The following is a 15,052-nucleotide window of genomic DNA, read 5'->3' on the forward strand; positions in this document are numbered from 1 at the left end:
TGAGCCACCACACGTGGCTATTTATTTATTTAGAGATGGAGTCTTACTCTGTTGCCCAGGCTGGAGTGCAGTGGCTGGGTCTCAGCTCACTGCAACCTCTGCCTCCTGGGTTCATGAGATCCTCCTGCCTCAGCCTCCTGATTACAGGCACGTGCCACCGTGCATGGCTTTTTAAAATTTATTTATTTATTGATTGATTTTAGACGGAGTCTTGCTCAACTGCCAGGCTGGTGTGCAGTGGCATGATCCTGGCTCACTGCAATCTCCGCCTCCTGGGTTCAAGGGATTCTCCTGCCCCTCAGCCTCCCAAGTAGCTGGGACTACAGGCATGTGTCACTGTGCCCAGCTAATTTTTGTATTTACTAGAGATGGGGGTTTCAGCATATTGGCCAGGATGGTTTCGATCTCTTGACCTCGTGATCTGCCTGCCTCAGCCTCCCAAAGTCCTGGGATTACAGGTGTGAGCCACCACAACCAGCTAATTTTTGTATTTTTAATAGAGACTGGGTTTCGCCATTTTGGCCAGGCTGGTCTTGAACTCCTGACCTCAGGTGATCTGCCCACCTGGGCCTCCCAAAGTGCTGGGATTACAGGCGTGAGCCACTGTGCCTGTCCCACATACGTTTATTTCAGACATTTACTCCACATCTACTAGGTCCAAAGCCTGTTGGGATACACACACATTGCTAAGTCCCTTGCCCTTAAGGAGTTCACAGTCTAGCATGAAGGCAGATAAGCAGCTCTAATACAAGGTTGAATAAATCCAGACCTATGAGGGAATTTAAGTAGAGTACCGGGTTCCAGCAACTGGAGCAAGTAATTGTGTATGCGGTACAAGGCAAGCTTCACGGAAAAGAACTGTGCTAAAAGAAGAGGCCTAAGTCTGAAATGTCTTTGTGACCAAATGCACACACCATTAGCTTGCATTGAAAAAGTCAAATAAATCAATCCTTAAAATAATCCATAATGGCTGTGGTACTGGGAAGACGATCATGAACCAAAAATGTTAAGTTCTTTGATAATGAAATTAGTATAAAATTTAAAAAATAAGTTTAAATGATGACTCAGATGTGATCTACATTTGACATTTCTTGAAGTTACAGCTTTTTAGAAAAAAATGAATATTCAGAATCAGAAAATCTTTGAGATGGGGTCTGGCTCTGTTGCCCAGGCTGTAGTGCCATGGGGTGATTTTAGCTCACTGCAACCTCTGCCTCCTGGGCTCAAGTGATCCTCCCACCTCAGCCTCTCAAGTAGCTAGGACCAGGTGCACACCACCATGCCTGATTTTTTGTATTTTTGGTAGAGACAGGCTTTTACCCTGTTGCCCAGGCTGGTCTCGAACTCCTGAGCTCAAGTGATTGGTCCGCGTTGGCCTCCCAAAGTGCTGGGATTACCGGTGTGAGCCACTGCGTCTGGCCCCAGAAAATCTTAAGGAAATGTTATAATAAATGTTTTTATTTTCCTACTAAGATAGAGCTATTGATATATTGAACAAATACCTGTATCAAAACAGCAGCCCAGCTTTAGCATTAACAGAAAAAGGGCTCATTCTCATGTTATCAAACAAGAATATATTTTGTTAATACTATAATAAAAAGTTTTGACTTTATAATCTCAATTATAATTATTTTAAACTAAAGGGACATTTCTGAGAGTTTGTATTAGCAGGGAGTTCTGTGTGCTTATAAACCAATCAGTACCTTTTCAAGTCGAGAAGTCTGTTTTCAGTTAAAATTAAAACTGCTGTCCAGAAATACATCTGTATGTTTGAGTGAATTTATCTTCTAGAATGTATCTCTTTTGAAATAGATTTTTTTTTTTTTTTTTGGAGACCGAGTTTCACTCTCACCCAGGCTGGAGTGCAGTGGCATGTTCTCAGCTCACTGCAACCTCTGTCTCCTGGGTTCAAGCGATTCTCTTACTTCAGCCTCCCGAGTAGCTGGGACTACAGGTGTGCACCACCATGCCTGGCTAATTTTTGTATTTTTAGTAGAGATGGGGTTTCACCATGTTGGCCAGGCTGGTCTTGAACTCCTGACCTCAGGTGATCCGCCTGCCTCAGCCTCCCAAAGTACTGGGATTACAGGTGTGAGTCACCTCCCCTGGCCTTGAAGTAGATTTTTAAAAGCTTGCACCTTGTCCATTTACGTGTTTAAATACTACAATAATTCTTCAGTTACATCCCAAGTGTTAGCAAAAATTTTTCAGGTATTTACAAGAACAGGCCCTGTTCTAAGCACTCTTCATATTGACTTATTGAGTTCTCTTAATAACTCCCTAACCCTACCACAGACACAGACAGAGAAAAGAGTTAGGAATTTGTCTAGAAACAAAAGCCATAGTTTAATAAAAATAAGAGTGGTTTTATTGATTACACACAATTTTAGCTATATTAATATATATTATAAATTTTAAGAATTAGAAATAAGTGACTTTTATTTTTTAACCAAGAATAATCTAAGTTATGGCAGCATGTTCAATGAAAATTATTGAAGTCCGGCACAGTTTTCCTATATCTGTCTCAGCTAATCAGGAACATCATCCAAGCATAATGACCCTCATAACGTAAGTTCCATTAAGTAGAAATGAAGCATCATATGTTTTCTTTTTTAGGAAAGACTCCCCCTTTTGTCATATAGACATGTCCCTAATAATCTTACTCTACCGTACAAATAACTTTTCACCCACAAGAGTTGCCTCAAATAACTTTCATTTTGGAAAGTTGTCAAAGCATGAAACAGAGTAGCAAAATGCCACTCTTGACTTTGCATCTTGGAGTTTCAATTTTGCTTTAGATTTAGACTCCAGTTTATAATTAAAACCTAATCATTCCCACATTATTATACTTATGTAGGAAAGCCTTGCCGTGTCCACTCTTAACACAAAGATACAAAATGTCAAATAGTGTGAGCAAGTATTTGACAGATCACAGACATGAAACAGTGCTGTCGGAAACAAAAACCCTTTAGTGTTTTTAGAGGTGAAGAGACTGATGGGTGTCATTCAAATTTCTCATCTCCTTCTTCCACATCTTTCAAATTGAGTACTTCTAAAGAACCTTTGCCTTTGGTTTCCTTTTTTATTAGCTCATCAATTTCTCGGAAGCAGCCCGGGTCAATCAGACATACCTGAAACATTTAACGTAGCAGTTTAAAACATGAGGATGAGCAATACACAGAAGAAACTCAGCTTTAACTTCCTTTAAGGCAAACACAATGCTTTCCAGAGATCTCTAACAATGCCACAGTTCTATGGTGCAATACGTAAGACAATGGGTACGGCAGCACACTCGGTTCCAATTCAGCCTGTCCTCAAGTGGCCATGTAGGCCCCTGTGACAAGGCATTAATCCCTATGTTTAAACACTTATTCTGATTCTTCAGCTGTAAATGGAAGGGACAAACTAGAAAACTCTCATTCTGATACTAAAATTTAGCATTATATTTTATAGCTCAATAAAGTCACCTCCACGTATGAAGGAGAAAAAGCAATGTGAAGACTTATTTAGAGACCATGTATACGTTTATTTATTTATTCATTTTTTTGAGATAGAGTTTTGCTCTTGTCCCCCAGGCTGGAGTGCAGTGGTGTGATCTCAGCTCACTGCAGCCTCTGCCTCCCGGGTTCAAGTGATTCTCCTGCCTCAGCCTCCCAAGAAGCTGGCATTACAGGTGCCTGCCACCATACCTGGCTAATTTTTTGTATTTTTAGTAGAGATGGGGTTTCACCATGTTGGCCAGGCTGGTCTTGAACTCCTGGCCTCAGGTTATATGCTCGCCTTGGCTTCCCAAAGTGCTGGGATTACAGGCATAAGCCACTGCACCCAGCCCATGCGTACAGTTTTGCAAAGATTTTAGAACTTCAAGTAGTGTCAGATGGGTTAATTCACATCTACGGTGGATACTCACATACTCAATTTACTTTCAAAAAGAAGCTGCAGACTGGGCGAGGTGGCTCACGCCTGTAATCCCAGCACTTTGGGAGGCCAAGGTGGGCGGATCACCTGAGGTCGGGAGTTCGAGACCAGCCTGACCAACATGGAGAGACCCCATCTCTACTAAAAATACAAAATTAGCTGGGCGTGGTGGCACATGCCTGTAATCCCAGCTGCTCAGGAGGCTGAGGCAGGAGAATCGCTTGAACACGGGAGGCAGGAGGTTGCAGTGAGCTGAGATCACGCCACTGCACTCCAGCCTGGGCAACAAGAGTGAAACTCTGTCTCAAAAAAATAAAATAAAATAAAACAAAAATAAATAAATAAATAAATAGAAAAGCTGCAAAAGCCCTGAAAACATGAATTTATAGACAGCTGAATTTACACTGTGTTTGAAGCTAAGGGGTGAGGTCATAAGGACCTAATGGTTTCGCTGCTTCTTTAAAATGTTCTGTGTTTAGTGTCATCAGGTTCACACACTAATATCCTCTGGAAACACCCTCACAGACACACCCCAAATAATGCTTTATCAGGCTTCTAGGGATTCCTTTCCAGCCAGGTTGACACCTAAAATTATATCCACAATTCCACCCCTCATCAACCTGGCACTGAGAGACATCTACTTAAACCATTGTTAATTTCCAAATGAAGACAATAACAAGGTCCTAGCTTTGCCTAACATGATGCAATTAAGCAGATGCGACTATCCTGCATACAACTGAAAAGAGTGCTAATCCTTTTGCCAGAATTCAGCTTTCAGAATTTCATCATTCAGGATTCAATCTTTTTTTTTTTTTTTGAGATGGAGTTTCGCTCTTGTTGCCCAGGCTGGAGAGCAATGGCGCAATCTTGGCTCACTGCAACCTCTGTCTCCCAGGTTCAAGCGATTCTCCTGCCTCAGCCTCCCAAGTGGCTGGGATTACAGGCATGTGCCACCACGCCTGATTATTCTGTATTTTTAGTAGAGACAGGGTTTCTCCATGTTGGTCAGGCTGGTCTCAAACTCCTGACCTCAGGTGATCCACCTGCCTCAGCCTCCCAAAGTGCTGGGATTACAGGCATGAGCCACCACGCCCAGCCAGGATTCAATCTTTTGGAACCATAATTTTCAAGATTTTAGAAGTTCAGGCTTTGGACGTTAGGGATTTTGATTTTTTTGTTATTTCAACATTGGGATTGTGGCATTTGGGATTATGTCTTTTAGGATTATGATCAGCACCAGAGTAAAGCACGCAATTGAGCTATCTCTGAAAACTTAACATAAATTTCCATAGTGTGCTTTGTACTAATTGTTGCAAAATTTTTAAGGTAATTGGAGTTATTAACCTTCCACTAAAAATAGCGATTTTCAAGTGGCTTATTTTAAATGGTTGCTAAATTTGCTAAAATAATGTATCTAAAACACTACGCATAATGTATGAGAAAAATAAACGCTGGGAAAAAAATAAAATGTTTTGTAGTAAACAATGTTGACCAACCTTTAGTCTTATGAAAATATCTGACTGTTTACAACGTCTAAATGTTTGCTACAAATTTATTACTAGAGAATACGCTATTTAGGTAACGTGAAGCAAAGAAAATACTTGACTCTTACGATTTCTAACTGTTGGCCATAATCTTCACTTTCTATGACCTTGATCAGTGGCTTGAGCTTTTCTTTCAGCTTCTTGCCTTCATTCACTGGAAGGATGAAGCGAAGCCTCATGTGAGCACGTTCTATCTTCATTTTCTCTTTTAACTGCTTTATCACTTCCAAAGCCTACCAAGACAAAATCGAGAATGTAATCTCTTCTACTACATTATTTAATAAGGCTTTCAAAAACAAAGTAGTTTCCATGTAGTTGGATTAGGTAATGGTTTCTTAGGTATAATATTAAGAACATAAGTGACCATTAAAAAAAAATAGAAAAATTGGATTTATCAAGAGGAAAAGGTTTTGTGTTTCAAAAAACTTTCAAGAGGGTGAAGGCTGAGTGCAGTGGTTCATGCCTGTAATCCCAGCACTTTGGGAGGCCGAGGCGGGTGCATCATGAGGTCAGGAATTCGAGACCAGCCTGGCCAACATGGTAAAACCCTTTTTTTCCTAAAATAAAAAAAAAAAAAAAAAAAAATTAGCCAGGTGTGGTAGCGCACGCCATGCCTGTAATCCCAGCTACACAAGAGGCTGAGGCAGAAGAGTCGCTTGAACCCAGGAGGCAGAGTTTGCAATGAGCCAAGATCGTGCCACTGCACTCTAGCCAGGGTGACAGAGTGAGACTCCATCTCCAAAAAAAAAAAAAAAAAAAAAAAACAAAAGGCAAAGAACCTGAACAGAGATTTCCCAAAAGCAGACAGATGAAGCATCAATAAGCACGTGGAAATATGCTCAAATCATTATTAAGGAAATGCAAATCAAAACCAAAACAAGATACCACCAGGATGGCTATCATCAAACAGGTAGACAATGACAAGCATTACTGAGGATGTGGAGACACTGGGACTTGTAAACGCTGATGGCGGTAATGTAACATGGTGCGGCTGTTTTGGAAAAACGTTTGGTAGTCCCCAGGTATACAGAAATGAAAACGTATGTCTACACAAAAACATGAAACAAATTTCATAGCAGCATTCTTCATCATAGCTCAAAATTGAAAGCAACCCAGTATCTATCAACTGAGAAATGAATGAACAAAATGTTTTTTTTCCATACAGTGGGCTATTATTCCAGCATAAAAATGACATGCTGATCCAGGTTACAACATGTATGAACCATGAAAAGGCCATATATCGTATGATTCCATTTACATGAAATGTCCAGAATTGACAAGCCCATAAGGAGAGGAGACTAGTGGTTGGGAGGGGCCTGCGGGGGGAAATGGGGGATGGCTACTAATGGATACTGACTTTCCTTTCGTGGTGATGAAAATGTTCTCAAACCAGGTAGCAGGGAAGGTCCCCAAACTTTGTTAATATACCACTTAACATGTACACACTTTACGAGTGTGAAATTTATGGTATGTGAATTATATATAAATTAAAATTCAAAAGAGGTGTTAAAATGACCCTTTAAAAACTCAAGTTTTGTCTTTAAAAGTTTGATTTGGATAGGAGGAAGAAAGTCCTACATACATATTTGTGTTTACTTGAAAAAAAAAATATTACCTATCTTTACAACCCCGTCCTTTTCCTCCATCTCTTCCTCAAACCTTCTACCCACTTGCTTCCATGCAGACCCATTTTTTAAATTTAATTTTTTATATTAAAAAAATTACAGGTAGGGGTATGGTAGCTGACGCCTGTAATCCCAGCACTTTGGGAGGCCGAGGCGGACAGATCACCTGAGGTCAGGAATTCAAGACCAGTATGGCCAACATGGTGAAACCTCATCTTTACTAAAAATACAAAATTACCCAGGTGTGGTGGCGCATGCCTATAATCCCAGCTACTCGGGAGGCTAAGGCAGGAGACTTGCTTGAACCCAGGAGGCAGAGATTGTAGTGAGCCAAGATCGTGCCACTGCACTCTAGCCTGGGCAACAGAGTGCGACTCTCTCTCTCTCTCTCTCAAAAAAAGAAAAAAGAGATGGGGCATGCGTCCCTATGTTTCCCAGGCTGTTTCCAGGCCTCAAGCAATCCTCCCATCTTGGCTCCCAAAGTGCTAGGATTACGGGCGTGAACCATCATGCCTGGCCCCAGACCCGTTATTTTAATGATTTCTTCAGAGAAAACTGATTTCCAAGGCTGTATTTTGATGACATGAGAAAGCACTCACCTGCTGTTTTGTACTCTTGTTGGTTTTCACTGAATAGTGGATGTCCTTCATGGCTCTCTCAATAAGGATCACGGTGTATGGTCTCTTTGTTTCAGGATTCACACATTTGTCTGCCACAATAGTTGCAATGTCCCTAAACATCTGCTCCAGTTGTGTGTGTCTTTCTTTATCTGATACTTGAACTTCTCCTTTAGTCAAAATCTAAAAAAATGCCAACACATTTAAGAAATCACTATCTTTCTCTATCACACACTATTTGTTAACTAGCCACAAAAAATGAGTAGCTGGGGAGAAAATTAAATTTCATCCTCTCCAGCTATTAATATATAAGTAATGGTTTGGGCTTTGCCCAAAAGATGCAAGAATCTTTTGGCTGGGCGCAGTGAGATCCCAGCACTTTGGGTGGCTAAGGCGGGCGTATCACCTGAGGTCAGGAGTTTGAGACCAAACTGGTCAACATGGTGAAACCCCATCTCTATTAAAAATCCAAAAATTAGCCAGGCATGGTGGTGGGCACCTGTAATCCCAGCTACCCGGGAGGCTGAGGCAGGAGAATCGCTTGAACCCAGGAGGCAGAGGTTGCAGTGAGCTGAGTGCAGTGGAGTGCATTGCACTCCAGCCTGGGCAACAGAGCAAAACTCTTGTCTCCAAAAAAAAAAAAAGGTCTGAAAGATGAAATACTTGAAAACAAATTGTTTTCAGGTATACCACATTCTATAAATGAGGTAATTTATAGAAAAATGAAGTAATTTAGTACAAAATTTGATTTCAGGAGGTTGTGGCAAAAAAAAACCCAAAAAACAAATGAACAAACAAAACCACCAAGTCCTTTGTCATTAGAAGCGACGCTGTGCAGCTCCCATTATTGCTGTGTTAGTCTTTCCTCCAAAAAACGGCCTTCAATGCTTAACATACCTACAAGTACGTTATAAACGGCTATTAGGGTTAACTATGCTGCAGCTGTTACCCACCTGCTTACAGATTTCAGTTTGGTCATCTGTTCCAAAAGCACTGATGAGATCTTCCTTCTTGGCAACCTGACCTTTAGAAACATTTACAAACACTGAATGGGTCTGCAGAACTTCGTCAAGGTCTTTTTCCCTTGTGAGGGCAGGAGAGAAAGTCCTACGTGAATATACTTCAAACTTGGACATGCATTTACATTTAAATACGAGATGGCAACAACATGAACGGCAACACACAACAAATCCCCCTGATGACCTTTAGTGTCCAGAGCACGTTTTCTTTTTCTTCCCCGCCCATCCCCACCCCGAGACGGAATTTCGCTGTTTTCACCCAGGCTGGAGTGCAATGGCGCGATCTCGGCTCACTGCAACCTCCGCCTCCGGGTTCAAGTGATTCTCCTGCCTCAGCCTCCCGAGTAGCTGGGATTACAGCCATGCGCCACCAGACCGGCTAATTTTGTATTTTTAGTAGAGACGGGGTTTCATGTTGGCCAGGCTGGCCTCGAACTCCTGGCCTCAAGTGATCTGCCCGCATCGGCCTGAGGGAACATTTTCAAAACTCAGAACCGTATTTGCCTGACCATTTGCTCACTGGAGAAAAATGTCACGGGAGGACGTAAGAAACATTAAGGGTGGGGTGCGGACAGCTGCTGCCACGGAATGCCAAACCCTAGATGGCAGCAGTGAAGACACTACGCACTTCAAACTGCTAGGGCTACTGAGATCTGTGACACCAGATGTATCCACAACTATGACAGTATTCGGAAGACTAGGTTCTCAGCTATCATTATTCTGGGAAAAGGACCACAATTATGAGATTTCTTAGCTGCAGCTATTATGACACCAACAAAACAAAACCCCAAACCAACAACCCAATCCGAACCAACCAAATAAAGAAGGAACCCGTGGCTTAGAAGCCAAGCTCGTACTGCGACGTCTCATGCTGACAGCAGGAATGTTCCATTTCCTCCCCGGCCAAGACCTCAGCTTGGCCCATTCACTAGACTTGGGCAGAGACAGGCCGCCTCGGAGGTGACGGCCCAAGCCCAGGCCCGAGGGAGGGGGCTACTCACACGCCGCTCCGCCAGCCGACCACCTTGTTTTTGTAGCAGGCGATTTCGAAGCGCTTCCCGGCGCGCTTCATCCGTACCACGGCCACATTGGTTAGGCGGATCTGGTTGGTGGGGGTGAAGATCGACATCGCGGCTGTTCAAAGACCTAGGAGCCGGCGAACCGGGGCAGACCCGCACCGACCAGCCTGAAGACCACCAGCGGCGCGCGGCACTGACCCAACCGCAAGTGCGCAGCGCCGCCACTCACCAGCTTCAGGCGGCCGCCACAGTGCGCCCGGCAGCCTTATTGCGCAGACGTCAGGCGGGGCTGAAGCCGGGAGGCGAAAAGTGAGCGACGACGCCTGCGCATTGTGGCTTTTTACGCCATCTTTCCACGCCCAAAAAGGGAGGTGCTTTTCTTTGACGTAATTTACTTTCGCCAATGAGCTGAGAGCTCTGACAGGATGCTCGCAGATGTTTAGCGGCCGGGTTGAAACACAGCGTTGGCACCACCTGGTTCCGCGGAATTCAAGGGCCAGAAAGGGCCTAGACCCACTTTACTAATAAAATATTTTTTATAATACAATTTATTTTTATAATAATTTTTTAATTTCTCCCCTTTTATAATAAGAAATATTTTACATAAATGTAGACAAAAATGTGGAAATGAACCTTCCAATGGACCCATCACCCCGTTCAACAAATTATTAACATATTGCATTCTTGTTTTTTCTTTCTTTTTTTTTCCATTTTTTGTGCTTTTTAATTTACACTTTTTTTTTTTTTAAAGCCAGTCTCACTCTGTCACCAGGCTGGGAGTGCCAGTGGCAGGTTATGGCCCCACTTGCAGCTTCGACCTCTGGGCTCAAAGCGATCTCCAGCGTTAGCTTCCCCCCCCCAAAGTAGTCTGGACTACAGGTGTGGAGACGGCCACGCCAAGCTGATTTAATTAAATAAATAAATTAAAAATTTTGTACAGACGGAGGTTCACTTATGTCTGCTCAGGCTGGTCCTCGAACTCCTGGGCTCAAGCGATACCTCCCTTCAGCCTCCCAAGTGCTGGGATTACAGCTTTGAGTCATCTGCGCCCCGGCCGGCTGGGGGTAACTTAACGCATCATATGTTTCAGCATTAAATACTTTCAGCCTATAGCCCCTTAACAGATACCATGACGAGATTAACTACAATTCTTAATATCATCTAATAGCGAGTCCATCCTGGGGTTTCCCAAAATTAATGCCTTTCTATCATCGGTTTTATTCCAACCGAATCCAAACAGGTCCACCACACATTTCCCCGCTTCCACTCCTTTCCCCTCTTTATTTTCCCCATGCCAATCATTTCTCTCTGGACCCACCTTTGTCCCAGTCTGAGCCAATCCAAACGGAGGGCGAAGCGCTCCTGCACCATTGCCCGGAACTCTGGGTGGTGCTTATTTCTGGATACGTCTCTTTCCCCCTCTGAGCCAATCGGAGCAAGTCCCGAGAGCGCACCGGCACTGGCTTCCTTTCCCAGAGCCTCTGGGCTTTGCTGTGGCCCACCTCTTCGCCCTCTGAGCCAATCAAGGACCTGGCCCGCCCAGTGTCACCATGGCTGCCCCCAGCTCACTCAGGCACCCGGTTAACCGCGCTAACGCTGCGAGGTAGCTCGGTGCGTCTCGCGGTACAAATTGCGAACCATCGGGTTATCCAGGTCCCGAGATTCCTAGTCTCGCTGTGGCTCATGAGGAGGATGGGTAAGGGCACCGGCGGGCAAGGACCATGGGGCGGCAGGAGAGGGTAATACGTTTTACTGAGACCCTCTCCGGCAGAGTGGCGTCCTCGGTGCCCCTTCCTTCGGAGACTGGTTGCCTTGACAGCCCAGATAGCCCGCCGCTGAGAGCAAGGAGGACTGATCCCCTAGCTTTGACCTGGCTTTTGCCTTTTGAGGCTAGGGGGTAGTTTAGAAGAAAACACGGTTTCCAACCCCTCAATGAAAACAGAAAAGGTACTCCTCCCACTTTACCCACGTGGTATTAGGACTTTTTGCACCTGTAAAGCGCCTAAATTTCAGGCTTCGACTTTTGAAATTGCCCCAGATTGAACGTTTGAGGCAGGTCCCTGATATCTCACTCAAAAAAAAAAAAAAAAAAAAAAAAAAAAAAATGAGGCGTAAGGTCAGTTACTGAGAATCTTGTTTAACAAGTTTAACCGTGAGCCATTTGAAGTAACGATTAGTAAAAGTATACTCTTACTACTTAAGCTTTTTTATGGAGCAGTCACAACAAAAAAAAAATTAAAATTAACTCAATTTCACATGAAGTCATTTTTACTTTATGTTCCCTACTCTTTGCTTCTAAATGCCATTTCGAAGTGGAGATACAATTTTTATATTTTTCTTTGAGTTAGTATTAACAATATGATAATTTATTACGTTACTACATAGTGGTGTTTTATTACAGTTGATTTTTTTTCCCCCCCGAGATGGAGCCTTGGTCTGTCGCCCAGGCTGGAGTGCGGTGGCGCGATCTCGGCTCACTGCAACCTCTGCCTCACGAGTTCAAGCAATTCTCCTGCCTCAGCCTCCCGAGTAGCTGGGATTACAGGCGCGCGCCACCACACCCGGCTAATTTTTGTATTTTTAGTAGAGGCTGGGGTTTCACCATGTTGGCCAGGCTGGTCTGGAACTCCTGACCTTAGGTGATCTGCCCGCCTCAGCCACCCAAAGTGCTAGGATTACAGGCATGAGCCACCGCGCCCGGCCAACAGTTGATTTTTGAATTAGATTTCTTAGCTGACTTGTTGAATGTCAGGTTGGTTTTCTTTTCTTTTCTTTTTTTTTTTTTGAGACGGAGTCTCGCTCTGTCGCCCAGGCTGGAGTGCAGTGGCTGGATCTCACCTCACTGCAAGCTCCGCCTCCCGGGTTCACGCCATTCTCCTGCCTCAGCCTCCCTAGTAGCTGGGACTACAGGCGCCCACCACCTCGCCCAGCTAGTTTTTTTGTATTTTTTAGTAGAGACGGGGTTTCACCGTGTTCGCCAGGATGGTCTCGATCTCCTGACGTCGTGATCCGCCTGTCTTGGCCTCCCAAAGTGCTGGGATTACAGGCTTGAGCCACCGCGCCCGGCCTATTTTCTTCTTAAAGTTGGAATGGATATCTTTGTATATATACCTTTAAATGAAATTACCTGTGTGTGTCATTTTAAATTTAGATCCTTCTGTGGATACATGGGACCTCTCCTCACCTTTAATATCATTATGGATAAACAGGTTTTACATTTATCTGGGCTTTGCTGTTAGCATTAGCCTTTGGATTTGTCTCCAGGTTGTCAGCAAGACACAGGTAAGTGGAGTTATTTTTTTTTTTAATAGAGTATTTAGGCATCAGATTTTATAGAGGATTTAAACACTAAAAGGAATCTTTAATTACTTTTGTGGTTTGGTCTTTAGACATTTTAATGAAATGCCTAAAATAAATTTCTTCTCTAAGTGTTTGGAGACTAGGTTATCTTGGATTAAGTTATTTACTTTTCTGTGTCTCATTTTAAGATACAGGAAGACTTTTGTAATGAAAATGAACCTTTTATATGAAAACATTTGTTTTATACCTTTAAGGGTCACTAGTCGTCTCTTGCCTTTCCATTCATTAAGGATCAGAAAATAAGTTCCTACTACTATTCTACTAAAATCTTTATAGGATAAGAGTGTGTAAAGTTTTTTCTTGGAGGGAATGGAAATCATGAGCCTTAAAAATGTGGGTCCTGCCTATTAAAGGACCTTATTATACCAAGGGGGCTACAACCAGAAAGATTAAGAGAAAATTTTAGTGTGTCAGATTAAGAGAAAAATAAAGTGTGTCAGTATCTGTGCTAATTTTCATCCCTGCTGAAGTTGGGAAATGATTTAGACTTGATGGATTTTGTGTAATTATTTGTCTTTCAGGACAGGAACTTACAGGAAAAATCTGTTCCAAAAGCACCTCAGAATTTGATGACGAATGGTTATGTCTCCCTTCAAGAGAAAGACATCTTTGTGTCTGGAGTGAAGATTTTTTATGGTTCTCAGACTGGTACAGCAAAGGTAAAAACTTTATATGATGCTTTTCCTTTGGTTTCCTGACATTTTAAGAAAGTTACTTTAGCAGTGAACTGTCCTTTAGCAGTGAACTGAATTGGTCATCTAACCCTCTTTATTCTTTCTCCCAACCTTTTCCCCTCAAATGTTTTTCCTTTCTGCAATGGTAGGTGGGTTTCATCTCCTATGCCCAGTTAGAGCTGATTGGTGGTGTCTGGTGGTCACTGTCTTGAGGGTCTTTGTTCTGAAGCTTGCTTCTGCTTCAGCAGGATAGAGAAAGTTGTGAGTCCATTATTGATGCCCATGGGTATGGAAGTAGGGAATAGGGAAAAAAGAATGGCACCAATAGTTCCAATATGGTCCTGACTTTCACATCGCACATCTATGTTTATTTATTTGTTTATTTTTTGAGACAGAGTCTATCTCTGTCCCCCAGGCTGGAGTGCAGTGGCACGATCTCGGCTCATTGCAACCTCCACCTCCACCTCAAGCGATTTTCCTGCCTCAGCCTCCTGAGTAGCTGGGATTATAGGTGCCCGCTACTACGCCTGGCTAATTTTTGTATTTTTAGTAGAGATGGGGGTTTCACCATGTTGGTTAGGCTGGTCTCAAACTCCTGGGCTCAGTTGATCCACCTGCCTTGGCCTCCCAAAGTGCTGGGATTATAGACGTGAGCCACTGCACCTGGCCTCACATCACACATCTATGTAATGAAACTTGTTTTGATTTCGAATAGTGCTAAAAGTGTTAAAGGTAGACATTAAAGTAGATATAGCTGATATCTAGTTGAAAGATGCTTCCCAGTCTCTCTCCTTTTTGGGGGGGAAACAGGATCTGGCTGTGTTGCCATCTAAGCTTCAGTTGCTTATCTGTGAAATGGTAAATTACAGATGATAATAGTATGGTTATCTCAGGGTCACTATGAGGATTGAGTGAGGTTATCTGGTACGTACTTTGATTTCTCCTTTTTGCTTTTTTTTTTTTTTTTGGAGACAGGGTCTCGCTCTGTTGCCCAGGCTGGAGTGCAGTTGTGCCATCTTGGCTCACTGCAACCTCTGCCTCTTGGGCTCAAGGCATCCTCCCACCTCAGCTTCCTGAGTATCTGGGACTATAGGTGCATGCCACCATACCCAGCTAATTTTTGTATTTTTTGTAAAGATGGGGTTTTGCCATGTTTCCCAGGCTGGTCTTAAACTCTTGGCCTCAAGTAGTCTGCCCACCTTGGCCTCCCAAAGTGTTGGGATTACAGTCATGAGGCACCGTGCCTGGCCCCATTCTCTTTTTTTTTTTTTTTTTT

General features: G+C 43.2%; 2 protein-coding genes across 2 annotated transcripts in view; one reads left to right on the forward strand and one right to left on the reverse strand.

Moving 5' to 3' along the window:
* Positions 1 to 2,321: 2,321 nt before the first annotated feature.
* SBDS (SBDS ribosome maturation factor) lies at positions 2,322 to 10,109 on the reverse strand. The gene is made up of 5 exons (XM_017894661.1): positions 9,725 to 10,109; positions 8,658 to 8,787; positions 7,687 to 7,887; positions 5,531 to 5,695; positions 2,322 to 3,131 (listed from the first exon to the last, which is right to left on the reverse strand). The coding sequence occupies exons 1-5, from the start codon at positions 9,850 to 9,852 to the stop codon at positions 3,003 to 3,005; spliced, it is 753 nt and encodes a 250-aa protein (XP_017750150.1). The 5' UTR covers positions 9,853 to 10,109; the 3' UTR covers positions 2,322 to 3,002.
* Positions 10,110 to 11,263: 1,154 nt separating this feature from the next.
* The window catches only part of LOC108543844 (S-adenosyl-L-methionine-dependent tRNA 4-demethylwyosine synthase), a 135,652-nt gene continuing 131,863 nt past the window's right edge, over positions 11,264 to 15,052 (forward strand). The window contains exons 1-3 of the mRNA XM_017894649.1: positions 11,264 to 11,438; positions 12,894 to 13,024; positions 13,624 to 13,761. Coding sequence (XP_017750138.1) covers positions 11,426 to 11,438; positions 12,894 to 13,024; positions 13,624 to 13,761 — 282 coding nt within the window. The 5' untranslated portion in view covers positions 11,264 to 11,425. The remainder of the gene's footprint in view (positions 11,439 to 12,893; positions 13,025 to 13,623; positions 13,762 to 15,052) is intronic.

The sequence above is a fragment of the Rhinopithecus bieti genome, unplaced genomic scaffold, assembly GCF_001698545.2.
Source record: "Rhinopithecus bieti isolate Rb0 unplaced genomic scaffold, ASM169854v2 scaffold_24996, whole genome shotgun sequence".
Taxonomy (NCBI): Eukaryota; Metazoa; Chordata; class Mammalia; order Primates; family Cercopithecidae; genus Rhinopithecus; species Rhinopithecus bieti.